This window comes from Anolis sagrei, chromosome 2 (assembly GCF_037176765.1).
Source record: "Anolis sagrei isolate rAnoSag1 chromosome 2, rAnoSag1.mat, whole genome shotgun sequence".
NCBI classification, from domain to species: Eukaryota; Metazoa; Chordata; class Lepidosauria; order Squamata; family Dactyloidae; genus Anolis; species Anolis sagrei.
Genome location: NC_090022.1, coordinates 193058260 through 193080634, shown reverse-complemented (window position 1 = coordinate 193080634; position 22375 = coordinate 193058260). Strand labels below are relative to the sequence as shown.

At 42.5% G+C, this 22375-nt stretch overlaps 1 protein-coding gene across 4 annotated transcripts in view; it reads left to right on the top strand.

Annotated features, from left to right (window-relative positions):
• ELK1 (ETS transcription factor ELK1) overlaps positions 1-20677 on the top strand; it is a 28773-nt gene extending 8096 nt beyond the window's left edge. For all 4 annotated transcript variants that reach the window (XM_060762783.2, XM_060762784.2, XM_060762785.2 and 1 more), the window contains 5 exons: positions 1186-1394; positions 5053-5478; positions 7359-7775; positions 9412-9513; positions 12457-20677. In XM_060762783.2, coding sequence (XP_060618766.2) covers positions 1186-1394; positions 5053-5478; positions 7359-7775; positions 9412-9513; positions 12457-12555 — 1253 coding nt within the window. In that variant the 3' untranslated portion in view covers positions 12556-20677. The remainder of the gene's footprint in view (positions 1-1185; positions 1395-5052; positions 5479-7358; positions 7776-9411; positions 9514-12456) is intronic.
• Positions 20678-22375: the final 1698 nt, after the last annotated feature.

Genomic DNA, 22375 nt, shown 5'->3' with positions numbered 1-22375 from the left:
TTCTTCTCCTTGGATTTCTTTGAGAGCATCCCAATCCCTGCATATTTCCAGTTTCCTATTCCCAGACTGCAACTCCCAGCAATCTTCCAGATAGATAGGATAAATAGATTAGATAGAGATAGGTAAGTAGATTGATCAGGAGGACTGCTGGGAGTTGCAGTCCAAGAATAGGTAGAGAAGGAAGAAAGGGGAGAAAGAGGAAGGGAAAGAAAATGGGGGAGGAAAGAAAGAGGAAGGGAAGGAGAGAATGAAAGAAAAAAAGGGAAGAAGAAAGGAAGGAAAGAGGGAAGGAAGGAGAGAAAGAAAGGAGGAGAGAAAGAGGAAGGGAAGGTTGGCTACAGCAACTCGTGATGGATACAGCTAGTTGTATACCTCAACTGCCGCAATCATTCATCATAAACTATACTGGGCTTCTGGGAGTTGAAATCCAAAACATCTGTATATACACATATACATACATACATACATACATACATACATACATACATAAAATCAAGTGGTAAATCCTTCCTGGGCTGTACAAGAGGAGGAAATTCTATGTCTGAATTCTCTCTAGTGGAAATAAAAAATAAAAACCAGATTCCTTGTATATGGGAAAGGAAAAAAAGTATTTTTAGTCCCTTGCCTTTTTGCCTATGTGTGGAGAAGTCTCACTATAGTTCTTGGAATATTTGAAAATTATGTGGTTTCTCTCACACACACCACTTTCATTTGGAGCAGCTACATTGTGTGTTGGAACTCGTGGCTTTCCAGATGTTTTGGATTTCAACTCCCAGAAGCCCAGTATAGTTTATGATGAATGATTGTGGGAGTTGAGGTATACAATACACAGAAGGCCTTACTTGATTTTGCAGATACAATATGACCCCTGTTTCCATGGTTCGCCCATCTGTGGTTTCATGTGTCCATGTCCAATAATATATTCCCTTTCTGGGTATTTTCTAGGTTCTTGAGCTTAGCACTATTGTATTCTTTAACCAGAAGTTCTTAATTTCAGTAGGTTTTGTTATTCCCTGTGATTCTGCAAATCCATGCATAGTCTAGTAACATATCCCCACAGATATGGGGCTTGTACTGTATACAGACTTCGTCTTGCCATTTCCGTCGGTGGTGCCGTGTCAGAATCAGCATTACTGAGTTCTCTATTGTTTTTTCCCTCTTTCTTCTGCTCTTTGTCCATTATAGTCATGGACCCTTCAGTCACCCTGTGGCAGTTCCTTCTACAGTTGTTGGAGCAGCAAAGCAACGGGCACCTCATCACATGGACATCCAATGATGGGGAGTTCAAGTTGATTGACGCGGAAGAGGTTGCACGGCTGTGGGGGCTGAGGAAGAACAAGACCAACATGAACTATGACAAGCTAAGTCGGGCCCTGCGTTACTATTATGACAAGGTGGGAAGACTATTCTTTTATCTACTTGAATGTGCTCTGTAGAAGTTCACCAAGCCTGTGGTTAATCCTATTATCTCCTACTTTCTTTTTTGCACCTCTCCACCATTTTCAATGTTATTTATATAACAACCAGAAATTTAAAATAGTCTTTTGGTGGATGGGTCCTCATGTGCAGTCATGTGCATACTTGGGAGATTCTCTCTCTGCTGTCTTTTTGTCAACAGGCAAAAACTTTCTTATTTAAATAGGTGGTTGGTATTAACTGACCAGGGCAGATTCAATTAGGTGTAATGTTTCTAATATGTAATATGTATTTCAGTACTTTAATTTTTAAAATGATAAGATCTTAAAAGTATAGTTTGATTCAGATAGGTGATTGTGCTCCATAATATAAAACAAATTTATATTGTAAGCTGATTTGAGAGAATTGGCATGGTATTAAGGTTTGAGCATTGGACTGTGGCTCTTGTGATCAGCATCTGAATCTCCGCTTAGCCATGGAAACCTACCATGTATCCTTAGGTGAATCACACTCTCTCAGCCTCAGAGCAAGGTAAAGGCAAAACCTGACTCAACAAATCTCGCCAAGGAGACCTGTGACAAGATCAGTTCTGGAAAAAAGTGGAAAAAAAGTGAGATATCCACCAGTCAAGCAAATATTTGTTTATATCCTGGCTTTCTCTGAGTATTTGGAATTTATTTAAAAACAAATTGTTCAGCGTTTTAACAGTGATTTTACAGTTGTGATTTTTTGTGGCAACAATTGCCATTTTTTGAATAACAATAACAATTTCACATTGCTTTCATTCAATAACAGGTAATATCTGGGATAAGTTGGCCATTTTGGACCATGTTTTGTCATTTTAATTGATTTTAAAGAACGCTTCAAAATAATGTATCACTCACATGATATGAATGATCTGTCTTATGAAGTAAAGTTACAACATTCATTGAAAAGATGAACATTAATCAATTCATTTTTGAATTAATGTTATGACAAACAGATTTTCTTTAAAATTAAAGTTTTCAGGTTCTGGTAGAGGAAAAATTGCTAGGGAGGGCAGTGTGCAGTTGCAGCTATGGATTCAATACCCAAGTGCAAGCGATATAATCATGCAAAGGATTGGGGTGCTGTGAGTTTTCTGGGCTGTATAGCCATGTTCCAGAAGCATTCTTTCCTGATGTTTTGCCCACATCTATGGCAGGCATCCCCAGACATTGTGAGGTCTGTTGGAAACTAGGCAAGTGAGGTGTGTCCAGGGTGGGAGAACTCACAGCAATCCCAATGATTCCGGCCATGAAAACCTTCAACAACACATGCAAAGGATTGCTTGTTTGTTTTTGTGTGTATATGAACCTTCAAGTTATCTCTCAATTTATGGTGACTCTATGAATTTTAAGGGCTTGTTTCAGCCAGGAATACTCAGAGGTTGTTTTGCCGGTTCCTTTCTCTGAATACTTGGTATTTGTTGGTGGTCTCTCATCAAAGCTTGCAAGATCAGACAAAATCTGTGTATTTAGGGTATTTAGGCTTTCCAACTCTGTCTCAAATGGCTGTTTCTTTACAGATATATTGGCCTATAACTGTCCCCAAGCTCTAATGGCTTTTGCTTCAACACATCCAGGAGAGCTCTCTGTGTCAAAACAGAGAGGTTTTCATTGTTGATTAGTAAGAATGATTTTAACCAGCGATCCACTTGATCAAAGGTGTTTTCTCTGCTGGCACTGATTTTTTCTCTCTCTCTCTCCAGGTCTGGCCTGGGGTGGGGGGAAGAGGTGGAAGACTTTCAGCAAATCTGGTTGTGAATAGCAACTAATGACTAATGCTTTTGACAGTCCTCTCTCCAGCTCCACCCACAGGAATAGTTTAGCAACAATTTGGAAAAGGCTTTCATTTCCCCCCTATAATAAGATGAAGGACAAACCTGTAAGTGTACGTGAGATGTATATTATATTAGACGTTGGATATAAAAGGAACTGCTTGAAATGTGAAGGTGAGGTTTAGAAGGTAATGATCCAAGCAGCTGAGCCCCTCTTTGATTTAGCAAAACACATGCTTGATATGCATAAGTGCAGTGATGGAAGGAAACGTGCCTGTTATCATGGGTAGAGGATCTACTGGGACCTTCTCTTTACAGACTATGTTTGCTTCACCTTCAAATTTTCAGTGGTTTTGGGTAGAAGTTCAATAATTCTTTCCCCAAAAGTCAAATGAATCATACCAAATCAATCAAGTCACTGTGATCATGTATTGAAGCCCAGTAATTTTGCTTCTGGTACAGTATAGGAACATACCATATTAGGGCAAACAATTTTATGCAGTTTTTAAAATAAAAAAAATAGAATATGTTTAGCACAAGATGTTTTTTTTCATGTCAGGAGTGACTTGAGAAACTACAAGTCACTTTTGGTGTTAGAAAATTGGCCGTCTGCAAGGACGTTGCCCAGGGAACGGCCGGATATTTTACTATCTTGTGGGAGGCTTCTCTCGTCACCACATAGGAAGCTGGAGCTGACAGAAAGGAGCTCACCCCGTTCCCTGGATTTGAACTGCCAACCTTTCGGTCAGCAGTCCTGCTGGCACAAGGATTTAACCCATTGCGCAAAATACAGGTGCCTTAATCCGTATGGTGAACAGAGGCAGCATCCACCTATGTGTGAAGTCTAGCAGGTGCTGAGATCCATGTTGTCCCAGAGACAACTTCCCTGTCCTACAGACCAAATTCAACTGAATCCCCACTGCATCTCAAGCTAGAGGTTTTTTTGTGTGTGTGTGTCAGGAGCGACTTGAGAAACTGCAAGTCGCATCTGGTGTGAGAGAATTGGCTGTCTGCAAGGACGTTGCCCAGGGGACTCCGGATGTTTTTTGATGTTTTGCCATCCTTGTGGGAGGCTTCTCTCATGTCCCCGCATGGAGAGCTGGAGCTGATAGAGGGAGCTCATCCGTCTCTCCCTGGATTCGAACCTGCGACCTGTCGGTCTTCAGTCCTGCCGGCACAGGGGTTTAACCCACTGCGCCACCGGGGGCTCCTTGCTAGGTGAACTCTAGCAAGCTTTAAATCAGCTATGTGGAGATAATGCTCAACAACATTTTCCAGATGAAAACTAGGACATATGTGGCCACACAACCTCAAAGTTTGATCAAGATGGCACTAGTTATTAATGAGGAAGGAGAGATCAGTTAGAACAAGTTGTAGCAGTTTGCTTTTGCTTGAGTCTACTGGGAAGGACAAAACTTTGCCCCATTCTCCCCTCAATTCCCTGCTAAATGAGGTACTTCTGCACTTTGAACTCATTTTGCAGCAACTGAAGAAAGCTGAGGACAAATAAGAAGGAAGAGAGAGAAACTGGGGTATTTTTGAAAGCAGCTGAGAATGTGAGATAGCAGAGGAAAAATTTCCCTTCCAAGTTATGACAATTGAAGGATGTGGCATACAGAATTCTGTCCTCCATCAAGGAGGAAGATCTACAGGCTGTATTTTCTATTCCTTAAGAGCTGCTGCTTGGGGAAGCCATCTTCTGCCAAACATTAGGGCCAGCAATGACAAATGGTTTATTTTTTCTGTAAAATGTTACATAAAGCATCAATAGGCTCAAGAGGTCACTTGGCTTTTGCATGTTTGGCTGCTGTAATTTTACTGCTCTTTCTTCCTTTCAGAATATTATCCGTAAAGTCAGTGGGCAGAAATTTGTCTACAAGTTTGTCTCGTATCCGGAACTCTCCAGCATGGAAGGCGTGAAGGAAGACGCAGCAACCAAAAGGCTTGAGCAGGTCCAGAGTGAAACCAAAGTGGGCGACGGGGCATTTGGGCCTCCAAAAGTCCCTCGTGGAGGTGCAGGCACCCCACGCAGCAGCCGGAATGAATATATGCGCTCTGGGCTATATTCCACATTCACCATCCAGTCTCTGCAGACGCCTTCCCCCGCTGGACGTGCTTCTCGTCATGAGACGGAGCTCTTGCCTGTGGTGCCGCCCCCGGCTGCCCCCCCAGAACCGCCACCCCCTCCCCTGGCTGCTGTGGAGGATCTGCCACAGTTGCACATCAGCATTGAGGAAGCAGAGGACTCTTCAGAGCCACTCCAGGTAAAACACATCTGCAGCTTCGGGGACTGGTGCGAGTTCTTGATTTTTGTGATGTCAAGAGTGCGGCATAGAATTATGTGGGAGGAACAAAAGGGCTCATTCCTGATCAAACAGCTATAAGAATAGTTACCATCTATTTTAAAGAACTGAGACCATGGTACATTTTTGTGTGTGTCAGGAGCAACTTGAGAAACTGCAAGTTGCTTCTGGTATGAGAGAATTGGCCATCTGGAAGGATATTGCCCAGGGGATGCCTGGATGTTTTACCATCCTGTAGGAGGCTTCTGTCATGTCCCTGCATGGGAAGCTGGAGCTGACAGACGGGAGCTCACCCCACTCCTCAGATGCGAACCACCGACCTTTTGGTCAGCAGTCCTGCTGGCTCAAGGGTTTAACACATGCACCACCGGGGGTTCTTACCATGGTATTGAAAGAGAGCCAGAACTTGATAGGTACAGAGGCAGTTGATTTGAATCACAGCTGAAACTCACTAAGAGCACGTGTATTTACCAGTAAAAAAAGATAGAAGAGAGTCAGCCTGGTGGAGTGGCCTGAGCATTGGGCCATGACTTTCGAATGCCTTCCCATCTATGGAAACTTTGAGCAAGTCACACTCTCTGAGCCTCAGAGGAAGGCAAAGGCAAAGCTTCTCTCAACAAATCTTGCCAAGGAAAATTGTGATAGGGTTGTTATAAGTCAGAAGTGACTTGATGGCACACATCAACAACAATAGAAGAAGAAAAGATATTCCCTGTCTTCTGGCTTTCATTCCGAAAGGCACAACATAAAAGGAAAAAGGAAACTGGAAAAGGAAAACGGGACAATTAAGGGATGATTTAAATTTTATTTATTTATTATTTATTAATTTAATTTAATAAAATGAATAAATAACATTTAAAATTTACAGTTTAATTTTTATTTATTTCTTGTTTATTCATTTTATTAATTATATTTATATCCTGATTTTCTTCCAGCATAAACTTCAGTGTGACTTACAAGGTTAAAATGAATTAAAGCTAAAAACCTGAGAGTTCAAACATAGTCGAACAAGTTATGATATTGAAACCCAATGCGGTTTTATTGTGTCTTCAAGGCACTTTTGATTTAAGGTGCCCCAAGGTGACCCTAAAGAGCCCCCTGGTGGCATAGTGGGTTAAACCACTGAGCTAACCAAAAAGGTTGGTGGTTCGAATCTGGTGAGTGAGATGAGTGCCCCCTGTTAGTCCCAACTTCTGCCAACCAAGCAGTTCAAAAACATGCAAATGTGTAGCTCAGCGGTTTAACCCACTGTGCCACCAAGGGGCTCTTTAAGGTCACCTTGGGGCACCTTAAATCAAAAGTGCCTTGAAGACTGATAAATACACGTGCTCTTAGTGAGCTTCAGCTGTAAAACTGATCAATAGGTACCGCTTCTGCAGGAAGATAATGGTGCTCCGTGCAGTCATGCTGACTACATGACCTTGGAGTTGTCTGTGGACAACGCCGGCTCCTTGGCTTAGAAATGGAGATGAGCACCACCCCCCAGAGTCGGACACGACTAGACTTAATGTCAGGGGAAACCTTTACCTTTACTAAGGTGACCCTATCAGCTTGTTTCCTGAGGCTAACAGTATTTAACTTGCTCGAGGTCATCCAGTGGGTTTTCATGGCTGAGTGGGGATTTGCTTCCTGTTCTCCAGATTCTTGAAAGTAGGACTGGGTATTAGCAGAACTTACAGGAAAGTTTGGGAAAGTAACATATTTAGACAACAACATTTCCAGAAATTTGGGGAATTTCCCCCTGTCTGCCTCAAAAGTTTTAAGTTCTAAGAAGCAAGTTCAATGAGAGAGGTTGTCTGTGTGATATCTCCATTGCATTTCTCTTTTTCCTACTTGCCCAGGTCATAGTAGAGCCCACGCCCTTGGAGACGCCAGCCCTCGATGAGAAGGTTTTAGTGAAGGTTGAGGAGAACCTGGACCTTGAAGAAGAGGCAGCTGCTCTGCTGGTTATCATGAATGCTGGAGTTAAAGAGGAGACCCAACCTTCTGAGAAAGCCTCTCTGGAGAAGGTGGCTTTGGAGGCGGCAGTGTCCCTGGAGGAAGAGGAAGGGCTGCTGAAAGAAGAAGCTCCGTCCCCCAGTCCAGTAGCCACATCTCTCGAAGGACAACCCCAGAAGGGCAAGAAGCCCAAAGTCTTGGAACTCCCTTCATTGCCAACTCCAGAGAAAGTGAATGCCGCTGTGAACAGTCTTCTGGCTCCTGGAGGGACAGGGAGTAGTACCTTGACCCCCACCACGGTTATTTCCACTCATGCACTGGTGAGACTGTGTTTATCTTTGGGTCCCACAGAACTTCACTTTCCCCCCAGGAACTGGGTTTAGAACTCAGGAGTTATTTCCAAGATTGGATCTGTTCATTTTGGGCAGGGCCATACCCGATTTGAATGGGATGTGTACATATTTCCTAGTGATATTTTCTTTTCTATGCTTCCTAAATCCACGTCTTTTGGTTACTGCCTATCACCAATTGGACCTTCATGTAGTAACCTAGATTACCTAGTAACCTTGATAAGTGTGGTGTGTCAGTGTGGAAAAATAGAGGGGGGAGGGGAAACGCAGTGCACATGTGCTGAATAGGGCAAGTACATGTAGGAAAGGAAGCTGTGTGGAGGACTCATGAGAATTCACATCAACAAAATGCAGTTGTGACAAAATGTGAAAGAGATCATTCTAATAATAGTATTTTTCTCTTTGTTTAAATCAAATAATTGTGATGAGGCAACAGACTGGTGTGATTTAAAGTCCTTAGTAAATGTACAGGAGTTGCATTCCCATCTCCTCCCTCAGTTCTTTATAAAGAGATTCAATAGCGAGATATCCTGAGGAGAAAGGTACTGCAAAGGCTTGAATATAAGTTGAATCAAAAGTCTTATCAAAGTACACCCACTTCCTATAGCTGGTACTCTCCAGATCTTCCTCAATTAGTGTATTTTTTCAATTCAAAGACTCACTTTTTCCTATATAAACATTTTTAAAATGGGATGTCTTACAATCGCAGCTGTATCTTATGTATTTTATTGGTGTTGGGTACTAAAAGTAGGGTGCGTATTTTATTCAGTGGCATCTTACAGTTAAGGAACCGTAACTTTATTATTATTATTTATTATTTACAGTGTTTATATTCTTCGCTTCTCACCCCGCAGGGGACTCAAGGCGGATTACAATGTACACATACATGGCAAACATTCAATGCCATAGACACACAACATATATAGACAGACACACAGTGGCTATTTAACATTCTAGCTTTCATGAGGGTATTCTGGCCATGAGGGGAGCTGTCGTTTCACAGTCCATTAGTGACAATGATGGAGTACTTTCTCATTTTTTTTTTGCATGGTTGCTGGAGATTTTTATGGCTTTGTAAATTAGCCTCCCCGCATAAGTGGTACCTAAATTTCCTACTTGACAGATGCAACTGTCTTTTGGGCTGCAAAGGTTGACAGCAAGCTACACAATGGTCGGAAGCTCACTCCAACCTGGGCTGGCTTCAAACTCATAACCTTTCGGTCAGTAGTGTTCTTAATGCAGCTGACTCCCAGCCAGCTGCACCACAGTCCCGATGATGTTGGATAAGGATGATGGGAGTTGGAACCTGAGACATCTATTGAACGCTGCTACAGCCTAGTCTCTTATTGTCCACAAGTTACTTGGATCCTACACCTCACATGAAGAAGGAAAATGCTCCCACACTTTTAAATCCTTTGAAAAGAGAGGATGTTGGGAAGTGCAGCTCTGTCTGCACCTAAATTTCTGCGTTTCACGTTTTGATTTGCTAAGCCAACTTGTTTCCTTCTCAAAGTGAAAACTGTCTGGTGGAATGGGTACATGGAGCCATAATTGTTGGAAAGGCAGTTCTGTGTTTGGTAATGACATCCTGCTTTCTTCTTTGCAGACCCCTGTTCTCCTCACACCAAGTTCCTTGCCACCCACCATCCATTTCTGGAGCACGCTGAGTCCCATTGCGCCACGAAGTCCTGCCAAGCTCTCTTTCCAGGTATGAGCTACGATTGTAGGCCATCTACACAACTTAGGATGCATATGCTTAAGGAAGGGCAAGGTGAATTGGGAAACCTCTAGCCTGGAATTAGCAGCTGTGAAAAAGTCTGGGGATTCAGCTGGGTGGACTTTAGAAGGTTGATGACATGAGTCTAGTACTGGGTCATAAAGGAGAGATGCTAAAGGTGTGAATTCTTCGCCCTTCAGATGCTGTTGAACTGTGTCTCCCATTGTCTCTCATCCTGGTCTCTGATAGCTAGGACTCTTTATGGTTGCAGTCCAGCAACATCTGGAGGATGGCACATTCCTCACCAGACTCCTGTGCATTTCACTTATTTACAATTCTATGGAGAAACAATGGAATCTAAAATTTGGTTTGGGCTTGTAAGCTATGTATAAATTAGTTCCTTCTAATCTTTATACAGGCAGTCCCCAAGTTACAAACATTTGACTTACAAATGACTCATAGTTACAAATGGGAGTGAGACAATAGGAACTGAGAGAAATCTACCCATAGGAAAGCCAATATTTTCAAAATCCAGTAATAATAGAGTGTTACACTTTTTAAAAGTACCTGTTCTGACTTGCAGACAAATTTGCTTAAGAACAAACCTACAGAAACTGTCTTGTTTGTTCTTAAGTTTGTAAGTTGGGGACTGTCTGTAGTTGATTTTTTTTTTGTCGTGTCAGGAGCGACTTCAGAAACTGCAAGTTGCTTCTGGTGTGAGAGAATTGGCCATCTGCAAGGACGTTGCCCAGGAGACGCATGGATGATTTGATGTTTTTTATCATCCTTGTGGGAGGCTTCTCTCATGTCCCCGTATGAGGAGCTGGAGTTGATAGAGGGAGCTCATCCGCCTCTCCCTGGATTCGAACCTGCGACCTGTTGGTCTTCAGTCCTGCCGGCACAAGGGTTTAACCCACCTGTAGCTGATGAGAAAAGACTGTTGATACTTAGAGAACTAATTAGAATGGAGCAACTTGTTCAGTATTAATTATAGGAGCCCTTGGTGGCTCAATGGATTAATCCTTTGTGCCGACAGGACTGCTAACTGAAAGGTCGGCGGTTTGAATCTGAGCAGCGGGGTGAACTCCCATCTGTCAGCTGCAGCTCTTATGCGGGGACATGAGAGAAGCCTCCCACAGGATGGTAAAACATTGGGCATCCCCTGGGCAACATCCTTGCAGATGACCAATTCTCTCACACCAGAAGCGACTTGCAGTTTCTCAAGTCGCTCCTGACACAAAAAAAGTATTAATTATAAAATACCTAAGTAAGAGCACTTTAAAATTATAGTGGTGGTGTTATACTCAGTTAACTAAAAGAAACAGGCTTATATAGAACTACCAAATGTATCACAGGCCCCACCTGAAGCCCCAGGTAGCGAATATCTATCCAGCACTGAAAGCAATGGGTTCCAGTTTTGATGAAAGCCATGGAAATTGTTAGACATTAATTGGAATTGGAGCCTTAAGGAATGAGTGGAATACGTGTTATTAGAAACCTAATCTGGATGCTTATAAACAATGGGGAGTGCAGTTCTTATATGGTACAATGTTATATGGTGTGGGTTTGTCAAAATCCGCAGCTGTGTGTATCACCTGAGGCCAATTGTGACGTCTTGACCTCATGTTGCAATGTGACACTACCCCTGAATGAGTGAGCATGGCTAAGCTTTCCCTGTCCAAGAATGGCCATAGTTGTCATACCAACGCAAACGAAGAACCGTGGCTTGTTGTTCACAAGTGGCATGTGGTTTGTTGAGGAAGAAGCTAGGGCCTGGCCTCTAGCTTCTAGCTTCTTCCTCTCTCATCAAATCAGAGAGAAATTGGATTTTTCTCTAGCTTGACATGGAGGTACTATTTTTACTGGGTTCCAATGTTACACTATAGACACCATGGTCTGAAGGTCCCTAGTCTGTTTAGCTCATCTTTTTAGTGGCTCACTCACAGTGTGCGACAGGGTGTCTTTCTCTCAGAGCAAACAGCAAAGTGAAATAGACTCTATTTCCCTGCTTCCCCTCAGCGTAGTGGCAGGCTGCAACCCTTTTCTGAGGGAAAAAATAAGTGATTCAGTTCTTGCCTCTGCCACTTTCTTTCTCTTTACCTTTGGTTCCCTCTGTTATCTCCTCTTCTGGAGGAAAAAATGACCAGGCCTGGTTTAGCTGCTCACACCAAAGGCAGGAGTGATTAACCAGCAGGTCATGTTATGATGTTTAAATGTGCCTTTTGTGTCAAACCGTGACATTTCTGTGGGAAATGGTTATCAGCTGTATGGCTGCGTATACCTCCTTATACTGTTTGTGGCCGAGTCTTTCTATCATATAAAGCAGTGGTTCTCAACCTGGGATCCCCAGGTGTTTTTGGCCTACAACTTCCAGAAATCCCAGCTAGTTGACCAGCTGTTAGGATTTCTGGGAGTTGGAGGCCAAAAACATCTGGGGACCCCAGGTTGAGAATCACTGACATAAAGTCAGGGTGTAACCAGAGCATTGAAAAAGGTCCCTTTCTGGCCTGTAATTTCCAGAATCTCCTAGCCACTCAACTTAATGGATAAGGGATTTCAAAAATTATATTCTAAAAAAATGATACCACGTTCTGGATGTAACCCACATGGAAGCTAGAGGTTTGTCACTGGCTGTGCTCTCCCTCCACAACTCCACCAAAAAGAAATTAGTGTGGGAAGAAATAATGTGATATCTTTATGCTTCTAAGAGACGTCAGCATGTGCTCATGAGTTGACCTGTGGACTCTTGATAACAGGGTTCAATCTCTCCTTAGCTATGGAAATCCACTGGGTGAACTTGAAGAAGTCATACTCTCTGAACCTTAGAGGAAGGCAAAGGCTGAACCCCCTCTAAGCAAATCTTACTGAAAAAAATATCATGATGGGTGTTATTATGTATATAACCTGTTCTAAGCTTCCTTCCTCTTCTCTCAGTTTCCCAGCAATTCTAGCTCACAAATCCACATCCCTACACTCAGCGTGGATGGACTTTCCACTCCTGTAGTCCTGTCTCCTGGGCCCCAGAAGCCATAATGTTTCTCCTCTCCATCATGGCCTCCCATGTTCCTGTCAAAGAGCTGGCTGGACATTCCTTCCAAGCACTTGGGATTGCTTACCTGGCTGGACTGCTACATGTCCTTTCGTTGACCGGAAGACGTCGTGGTTGAGTCATAGAAGGTTCACTTGAGGGATGAACATGACATAGCCAGCAGATTCATCCAAATGTCCTTGGATATACTAGGATTCTCCTTTGAAACCAAATGCTGTCTCCTTCAAGCCAAGAAGCTGAGGTGATGCATTTGCCTCTTTCTGAAATGTTTCATATGGCCCTCAAATAATTTTTTGGGGCAAAGAGGAGACAATCTTCTTTATTTGGTCTCCTCTCTGGTTAAGGGTTGTTCATATGTGGCAAAATGGGCTCCTTTTGGAGCTCTGTCTTAGCGTTCAGTCTCTTAATGGAGAGATGTGTTTGAGGGACCACTCAATGCAAGAAGGTCATCCCACTCCTACCACAATCCAAGGCAACTTGAATATCTCATTACATCCCATCTTTCTCCCCTTGCCAATTTATTTGGAGCTCAGAGGTCTGTACTGTAGACCCTGCCAGCCCTGTTTACTGGGGCTGTATATAGGCATCTGCCATATTTGTTGTGGCTGTGTAGCCATTTCAGCTGGGCAATGATCAGTTTATAAGCAATCTTTGCTTTGAGTGAATAGGTGGGCTGTGGAATTTCAGCCCTGTTTGTTTTTTGCCTGGATAGGAGTAACAATGCCAGTGTTAGACACACAACTCTTGTGGCTGAATGAAGAGGCAGCAGTGTTGATCACGTGTCTTCAGGCTCTGTGAAAGAGTGCTGCCTCAGTCATGATTTGATTTGGGGGGAAAGGAATGTGCTGTGCAACATTATAAGAGGATGTGGTGTCCATCATGTACAGCTTTGCTTAGATAAGGTAGCAATGTCCGCCATGTTTGTTTTGGCTAAACACTGCTGACCAAAGTTTATTGAGGAAGATGTTTCTAGCATTTGTTTTGGTTATGTCAAATGCTCCATTTGACACTAATGCTACAGCTATGGAGGTCTTGGCAATCTTACTTCTCACCACCCCTGATGCACTTCCTGAAGGCCAGTGGTCACCAGTTCGTCAATGTGGAAACCAGCAAATGGAAGTCCTGTTGCTGATTTCAAGGGGAACTTTCTCTTTTTGCAGATGGGTTTCCGTAATTTATTTCCAGACGACCAAAGGCCACCACAGAAAATGGCCACAGGGAGGCCTTCGCCCTGTCTACTTTTGACTGTTTCCCCCTGTTTTCATACCTTCATTATTGGAGAGATGTTATGATATTAGCCATCGGATGAGGGAATTTTACTTACCCATTGGCCACTAAGGAAAATGTCCAAACATCTCATACCTCTTCAGTTTCTTCCAGCTCTTGAGTCACCCTGGAAGCAACTAATACAAATCCTCTGCAACCAAAAAAAAAAGGTGGTGGTGAGGGCATGGGGAAGGGATTTTTGAAAGCAGTGGAAGTTTGGCCTCTTTTTCCAGCTCCTTGCTTCCTTCCAGATGCATCATAAGGGAATTTGTGACTCTGTACCAAAGGGCTGTGCCTCCTTATGAGGTGGGTTTGTTGTAATTCAGATCCTCAGATGGTGAAGATTTAATGACTTATTGATTGTGAGGTTTGTGGGGTTTTCCCATAAATATTTGTTAGTGATATAGAGGGGATGCCATTTCAGAAATATCACATGATTTGTGATTCGAATTCCCAGCGCCTTCTATTTTTTCACAGAGTATATCTATATCTATCTATATGTATCACAGTTTTATCTATTCTTGAAAGAGTTGTACTGAGAGAAAAGTAGATGGCTTCAGAGCTATATTTATCTTTTTATTGATCTGTTTTTGATATCTATTTTCTAAACTGGGGGTGGTGGGAGAATGGGAGTTCTTATAAAGCAAGGTGGGAAAGGGAAGAGCTTAGCTCCTCAGTTGTGCTTTTGTGTCTGTTTTTAAGTGGAAAGGAAACTTTAGATGCATTGTCCAAAGCAGTGGTTTTCAAATGGTTCCCAGCAAGAAGTGTAGTCATAGTGGATGGGCTCCTCTGTGAGAGAATTTGCCCACCATTATTGATGTTCCCTGGTATTTGCAGCTATAAGGTAGCCTTGATTTTCTTTTAGAAAGTTGCTCCCACCCTGGTGTCCTCCAGATGTGTCACACCATGCCAATCACCCCCTGACAGCATGGCCTGCATACCCCAGAATCCTCTGAAAATCTTCAGGAACTCAATTGGCAATGATGCTCAGCTGCTTCTCAACAGACTAAATAATCGCAGAAAGAGCTTGGAGAAAACTCCCATGTGGGTCAGAGAACAGGGAGGTATTTTATGGACAAGGTAAGGGTAGGGAGCAACTATTCTATAACCCTTTTGCTTTTAGATCGGATTGCCCTTTTTTGAGGTGATCAATGGAGATCACACTTTGCATCCAGCTTGACCCTGATTCATCGACACCCACTTGCAGATTGACTTCAACAGGCTTAATTCAGCATTTTTGTAGCTGATCTGTTAGAATCTGCTCTTGCAACTTTCTTGAGCAAAGCAAGTGGAGGTAGAATAGCAGATAGGTAACAGACTCAAGATTTGGCCTGACTGCATTTTCAATGGCAGATTTGGGGCTGGCTTTGAAAGCAAGCATTTTTAACCTAGAAAAAAAAAGATGGTTGATCTTATTCATCCCTTTGTGTAGCATTTAATTCTCATAACAATTGAACTTTTTGCACTTCCATATTGCCTCCTATGGGGAGTCATCTTAAGTGCTTTACGAGGGGTGGTTTACAGATGTATTTAATAAATTAAGGCACTTTGTGTAAACAGCAATCTGCAAATCAATCAGGTACAAACCATGAGTGTTACTATGGACAAGATTGTGCGTAAATCATATGTGATTTGTGTATAAAGTAAGCTGTGCTTTAAAGCAAACTGTGAGTACACCATGCATAAGCCATGAGTACATAATAGAAAATGTGTGTGTGGAACAATAATACATTGTGTGGCTGAGTCCAACAGCATACACATTGCTGCCACTGCTGTGGAGGCCCCTCAGCAGAGTGTGTGCCAGGTGAACTACGTGAACCATGGCAAGTTTTTGTGTAACCCACTAGTACATCGTGAGTAAGTATTTGTAAACAATGAACTTGCAGTGTTGATTTCATAGTAACCTGTGGTTTCACTTTAGCCATCCTCCATGCAAACCACAGGGAAGCCATGAGTAAACAATCAGTAAAATGCAAATATTGTTATATGTAAACTGTAAGTGAAGTATGGTTACATTTTGGAGTACACCATATGCAAGCAATGAGTAGGTCACGCAAGCCATGATTGACCAGCAGTGGTCAAGCCATGTGGAAGCCTACACAGTGCTGACACCATCTGAGGATGGTTGTCTCAAATCATGGGCTCTCCACCGTGAGCCTTTCTCTCTTTTTCTCATGGAGGTGCCATTGGGCCTGTCCCAGTTTTATTGAGAGCACCCAGTGGATTAGCTTTACAAACTCTTTGGCATAGGATGAAGGCCCACTTGTACACTCTCCAGCCTGAAGTTTTGCCTTCAGGGTTAATTGCTTGAAAGTCCCCGGGGGACTTGGGAGAGTGTGGCTCCAAGGAGCAAAGTGGAAGCCCTGCTATCCTATGCTCTCTCTCTTTTTTACTATTACTCTTTCAGATTCTCCCTTCAACTTGTGCAGCTTTCAAATACGTTTGTGCTAGAGTAAAAATGAAACTAAAAAAAACAAATGTCTGTAGCCATATATTAGTGCTGACCCATGCAACAAAAGGATTCCTCACACGGTAGCATGTTCAAGGGGTAACTGCAAAAGGACTAGAGCAGATAAGTATGCAAGAGAAAAGATGCGAATCATCCCAAATGCCCGTTTCACATTCTGAGGTTATTTCTATGATATCAAGGGGGCAAAAATCCCGAATCTCTTTACTGAGACTTATTCTGCAGGATGTAAACTTCCCTGATGTCAGCAGACTTCTTTATAGCATTATTCACGGGACTGCATGTCCTGAATCCGATTCATTTCACCTCTGTATCTTAATGAGATATCATGAGTAATTGTGTTATGAGTCCATTTGGCAAGACAGGAAACCACTGTGCTTTCATGAGAATATAATACACTAAGCTAGATCAAGAGATGGCCTTCTTGAGAGAATTCAGGGAGATATAAGGAGAGAGTGGGCTGATTCTTCTTTATTAGATATCATAAATGAAAAGCCTGTGAAATCTCTTAGAGAGGGAAGAGATACAGTCCTTTCCACAGCATCCCCTTCTTCTCCTATCCCTCTTCCTCAACCACACTTTTTCTCCCTGATCAACTGTGGGTCAAAAGAAGCCCCATCTCTTCCATTGTCTGTGGCAGCGATAAATGAGGAACAGGAGGCTTTTTGTCCATGGCCTCTTTCTCGCTTTTCCTAGAACCAGCTCCTGGGCTGTAGGGGTCAAGAGACAACACCATATTGCCCCTCTTTCCTCTTCAGCTCAGTCTCACATTTTCAGTGGGTCATTCTCCCCTTACATTTCCTAAATCACATGCTCCTTTTGTGTTAGTTTGACCAACATGGGGAGGATGTAAATAAGACAGGATTGCAGGGAAGTGGATTTACTTAGGTAAAATCTTTCTTGACTTAATGTCATGAGTAGGGTTGCCAGATTGAAAACTAGAGATGGATTCTATACCATTAATGGTTGCTTGGAAGAGGGAGTTTCAGCAAATAATGTTTGTGTGACAAGTCACAAGCAACACTTGCCGAAACCCTCTCTTCTGAACAACCATTACATGTCCTGGAAAAAATTTTTGGTTTTCAGTCTGCAATTCTTTGCAATCCTTTACTATACCAGATATTGGATAAAGTTATTTTTTGAATGATATGCTCTAAAATTCCATAGTAAATGTGTTGGCTGAGGGCTTCTGGGAGTTGTGGTCCAAGAAATTAACTCGGCCAACACTTTGCCGTATCATTATGAACCAGTTTGTAAAACAGGAAAGCTGATCTGCTATTGCATTCCATTACATTGTTAATAAATGCATAGCATGGTGCTGCTTGTATGAAAGGATGTCAGGGAAGAGTCCATATTACCATTGTTAGGGATGTCAAGCAGGTAGTTTTTCCTCTCTCTGCCATGGTGTGCAAGAGCAGAATCCTATTTTTCTCCATAGCGATGATTGGCAGCCATTCTCCTATGAAAGAGAAAGGGAAGGTTTGCCCTGAGTGCCACTCCTGGGGCTAGAGATGTCTTCCTTGCTTTGTGGATGGCAGCTGCTTTCAGGAACCAAAGGATGCTCTTATCTCCAAACACTAGCCATGACATCCTTTTTCTTTAACACGACACCAAAGGACGGCTTTTGTAGCTGGGATCCCTGAGGTGCTTTTCAGAACAAAATGTTTTACAATCCCTCAAAACTAACCACTTGATAGGTTGCAAATTAAGGCAGGCCTTTGTATTTTAAGCACTATTTTCCTTTTTCATCTGGCCATCCAACATTTTGAGATTGTTAAATTTGAGACATAATTTTAAATTACTGAAAGCCATCCTGGATGTCATCCCGAGAGAAAGATGAGGTACAAATTCAATCAATTATTATTTTATTTCAAATATTTGTATCCTGCCCTTCTCAATCCCCAATCAGTTACTCAATACAATCAGTCCATGCCCCCTTTTTAAAATAGGGATACAACAGGTAGAGAAAGACAGTATGGCTGGAGTAAGATATTAGGAGACTAGGGTTTGAATTCCCACTCAGATATAGAAACCTGTTGGGAGACCTTACCAGTGGTTCTCAACCTGTGGGTCCCCAGATGTTTTGGCTTTCAACTCCCAGAAATCCGAACAGCTGGTATTTCTGGGAGTTGTAGGCCAAAACATCTGGGGACCCACAGATTGAGAACCACTGCCTTAAACAGTTCTTACTCTCTCAGTTTCAGAGGAAAGCAAAGGCAATGTCTCTCTGAGCAAACTCTGCCAAGAACACCTTGCAATTGGGTTGCTGTGAATGAGAAATGACTTGAAGGAGCACAACAACAAGAGGTAGAAATGAACATGTGAGGTTTTTTCTTTCACCAGAACAATGCAGTATTGGCAAAGGCCTTGTATGTTCATTGGCTTCTTTATAATTGGAAAAATGATCTTTTCTCCCATAGAAATGGTTTCAGTGAATCAAGATAGGGACTTGGGTGAGGCTTTAGAGGTCCAATTTGACATAATCCTCCCTCCATATTTTTCAGTCACAGCAGGGTTGGGGAATAAGAATGCCATGAGAATGAATAGTCAAATCTTGGATGTAGGACTGACAGATTCCAAAATTAGCCTGTCAGGCAACATGGATGAAACATATTTCACTTCTCATGAGAAAGCTTGTAGAACCAGAGCAAGCAAGCGAGAACAAAACCAGACTCCAAATGAGGAAAACCTTTTTGGTTGAACAATAAGCAGAATGAACTTTAATCGTTTTGCTGAACCATAAAGTCTCCCAGATTTATTGGAGCATAAACTTTCAGGGACTAGGGTCACAAAATCAAATGAAGTGAATTCTAGTCCAACAAAAAAATTATACTGCTATAAACCTGTTAGTTTCAAGATGCCACAAGATTTTCTTGAAATCAACTACCGCCTTCTTTGAAAAGAATTAAGTGCCATATATTTTCCTACAAAGGGCGGTCTGAAATTGTCTCTGTGTGTACATTTTTTTCTGCTTGCTTGAAACAAATTTTCTGGACAGATCTAAAAAGCTAGTTAGGGATGTTTGGTTTTATGGGAGAGAGTTTAAATTGACTGCCTCTGCTAACATTGCATTCCTTTGCATTCATTCAATATTAAATTGTTCTCTGAGCCTGAGAGGATTCAGGGTGTGAGAAAGATCTCACCACCACCCATGTTCCTAGCAGTAGTTCTCAACTGTGGGTCCCCAGATGTTTTGGCCTTCAACTCCAAGAAATCCTAACAGCTGGTAAACTGGCTGGGATTTCTGGGAGTTATAGGCCAAAACACCTGAGGATCCACAGGTTGAGAACCACTATCCTAGAGCATCATGTTTTATTTACAAGACAGCTCTCTAAATTGGTCTGGTAGGAGTGGAGATACAAGGGAGAGAATGACCTTTGAAGTATGTAAAAAATAAGGAAAAAGTAGGATTTTTCAGATCACAACTCCCTCGGCCTCCCAATCAGCACAACCATCAAGCATCAGGGATGAGAGATTCTGCAATACAGTTTTCCGAACTCTGTTGGCCTATAAAGTATTGTTGGAGCCAGCCTGGATCAAAAATCAATATGACCACTTATGGTAATAAATTGGAATGGAAAGCTTCTATGCGGATGTGTACTCAACTCTTCAGATTTATGTTTGACCTCAGCCAGGGGAGTCTCTTAAATCTCAATCCACAGAGCTGGCACCCAGTAAAGCTTTACCCAGATAATAACAGGGGCCAGGGGGAGGAGGGTGTATTCTTCCATCCCGTTTTAATAAAAAATCTCATATTGGCTCAACCTGAACTTCAAATATCTCCCCCCAACTCAACATTATCCAGAATGCTTGTTTCATTTTCAGGTTGTGCGATCTAGCATTAGCCAAACCCCATCATATGCCATTTAAAGTGTGGCCAGACAGCATCCTGCAGTATCTCAGTGGCCAGGGAAGGGTGTGACCGCTTTGCCTTCCTCACTTGAACATGCTTCCCTTTGTATTTTGGGTCTCCGCTGGTTTTGCTGGGTCTATGCTGTTCAGGATTTTTCTTTCTATCTCTTTGGCACTTTTGAGTCCTAATGGAGTGCCAATGTGGCAGGGATTTGGTTAAGACAACATGGGAAGAACAGGGCAATACCCAGGGATTCAACTGTTGTGTCTGAGATAGATACTTTACCAGGATCCTGTCCCTTCTGGGGTGTCTGTCTGTCCTGCAAAATGCTGAAGTTGATCTACCACAGTTTCCTCTTCCCTGGTCTTCTTTATTGTTGATTTGATCTTGATCCCTGAGCCAGGGGTGATGGGGGTCCGTTCCTCTCTGGATACCTCTGCACTGGGGCGTGGATCCTGTTTATTTTTTATGATGAATCTCTGGGATCCTGCCCTGTAAATAAATTTATTTTTCAACAAAATCCTTTTGTGACTGACTCTTTCTTTTTCCACTTTATTTATTTACGATATTTCTATCCCACCTTTCTTGAACCCGAAGGTGACTCAACGCGGCTTACAACCAGGCAGCCATTTGATGCCATAACAAAAAACAATTAAAACATTTAAAACAAATTGGTAAAATACATACAATAAAACCATTAAAAACATTAAACCAATGCCTTCACTGTTAATCTCGTTGTCCACTCTGAGCTGTCCCACAATTCGATATCACATAGTTCCATGTTTGTCTATTGCACTGCGTTTCAAATGCTTGTTAAAAAAAGACAGGTTTTTACTTTTTACCAGAAGGTCAGGAGGGAGGGGGCTGATCCAATATCCCTAGGGAGGGAGTTCCACAGCCAAGGGGCTACCACTGAGAAGGCCCTGTCTCTTGTCTCTGCCAGTCGCACCTGCGAAGAAGGTGGGACTGAGAGCAGGGCCTCCCCAGCTGATCTTAAGTTCCTAGATGGTTCATAGGGAGAAATATGTTCAGACAGGTAAGCTGGGCCGGACCCATTTAGGGCTTTATAGGCTGGGATCTGTCTATTTCACTCTTTTGGTTCACAATACATTAATTTTTAATCCATCTCACTTTAGGAAGAGGCATATCTGTTCAACCAGAAGTTACATTCATTGTTTCTTCTTTAGCACACATTCTCTCTCACTCACTCACTCACTCACTCACACACATATATAAGAGGGAAATGCACCAATGCCACCACAAGGGAACCGTCGCTTCTGTCTGGTGTTACTGCCATTCCCCTGCCCAAGCATTCAAAAACGCCAGAAGCGGTGGAGAAACAAAATGTTGAGGAAGTCAGTGCTTTTTTTAGGTTGACAGTCTAAATTCTTTCCCTTTGCTGCTCTACTTAAAGAAGAGTGACACCTTTTTTGACAACGGTGAAGGTACAGTACTTACAGTGACCCATTTCCTGACTAGAAGTGTCATCCATCTGCTGGCCACCCAGTGTGTCGTGGGGCAGGTGAGGCAGTTTTAAGATGTCACACAGTGTCCACACTTTGTGATCTTGCAATTACTCCTTGGCTGGAACCCTCTTGGACATCCAATATAATTTCATATACTCTGCCTGTGGGACTAGTTATTTGTTATTTCACAGACCTGTATATGACAAAATAAGCCATCTCTAGGAATTTAATGGCGCTCCATGCAGTCATGCTGGCCACATAACCTTGAAGATGTCTACGGACAATGCTGGCTCTTCAGCTTAGAAATGGAGGTGAGCACCAACTCCCAGAGTCGGACATGACTGGACTTAATGTCATGGGAAAACCTTTACCTTAGGAATTTATAGGTACTCCAAAAATTCTATGATAACATCCAGTAGAAATTTATTTCAATGGGGTTTGTTGTAACCTGCAGTTTTCTGTTTCCACGGTAAGTTCAAGAGTTTTATTGTACACACAAAGTGAATAGATTTTTTTGTTTTTCTGCATTTTCCACCTGACTGCCTTGCTTCTGCCCAATGGTTCACTGCACCCCCTGTATAAATACATAATAGGTTTGGGGCCCTTCTGTGGATTTTGTTTGAGGAGGTGCTGCTTTTAGATTGAGATTAAATTCTTTCCCTTTGCTACTATACACAGCAAAGGGTTTTCTTATGTGCTAATGCATATGAACTCAGAAAGGGGCATATTTGGGGCATTTTTTTGTTATTATT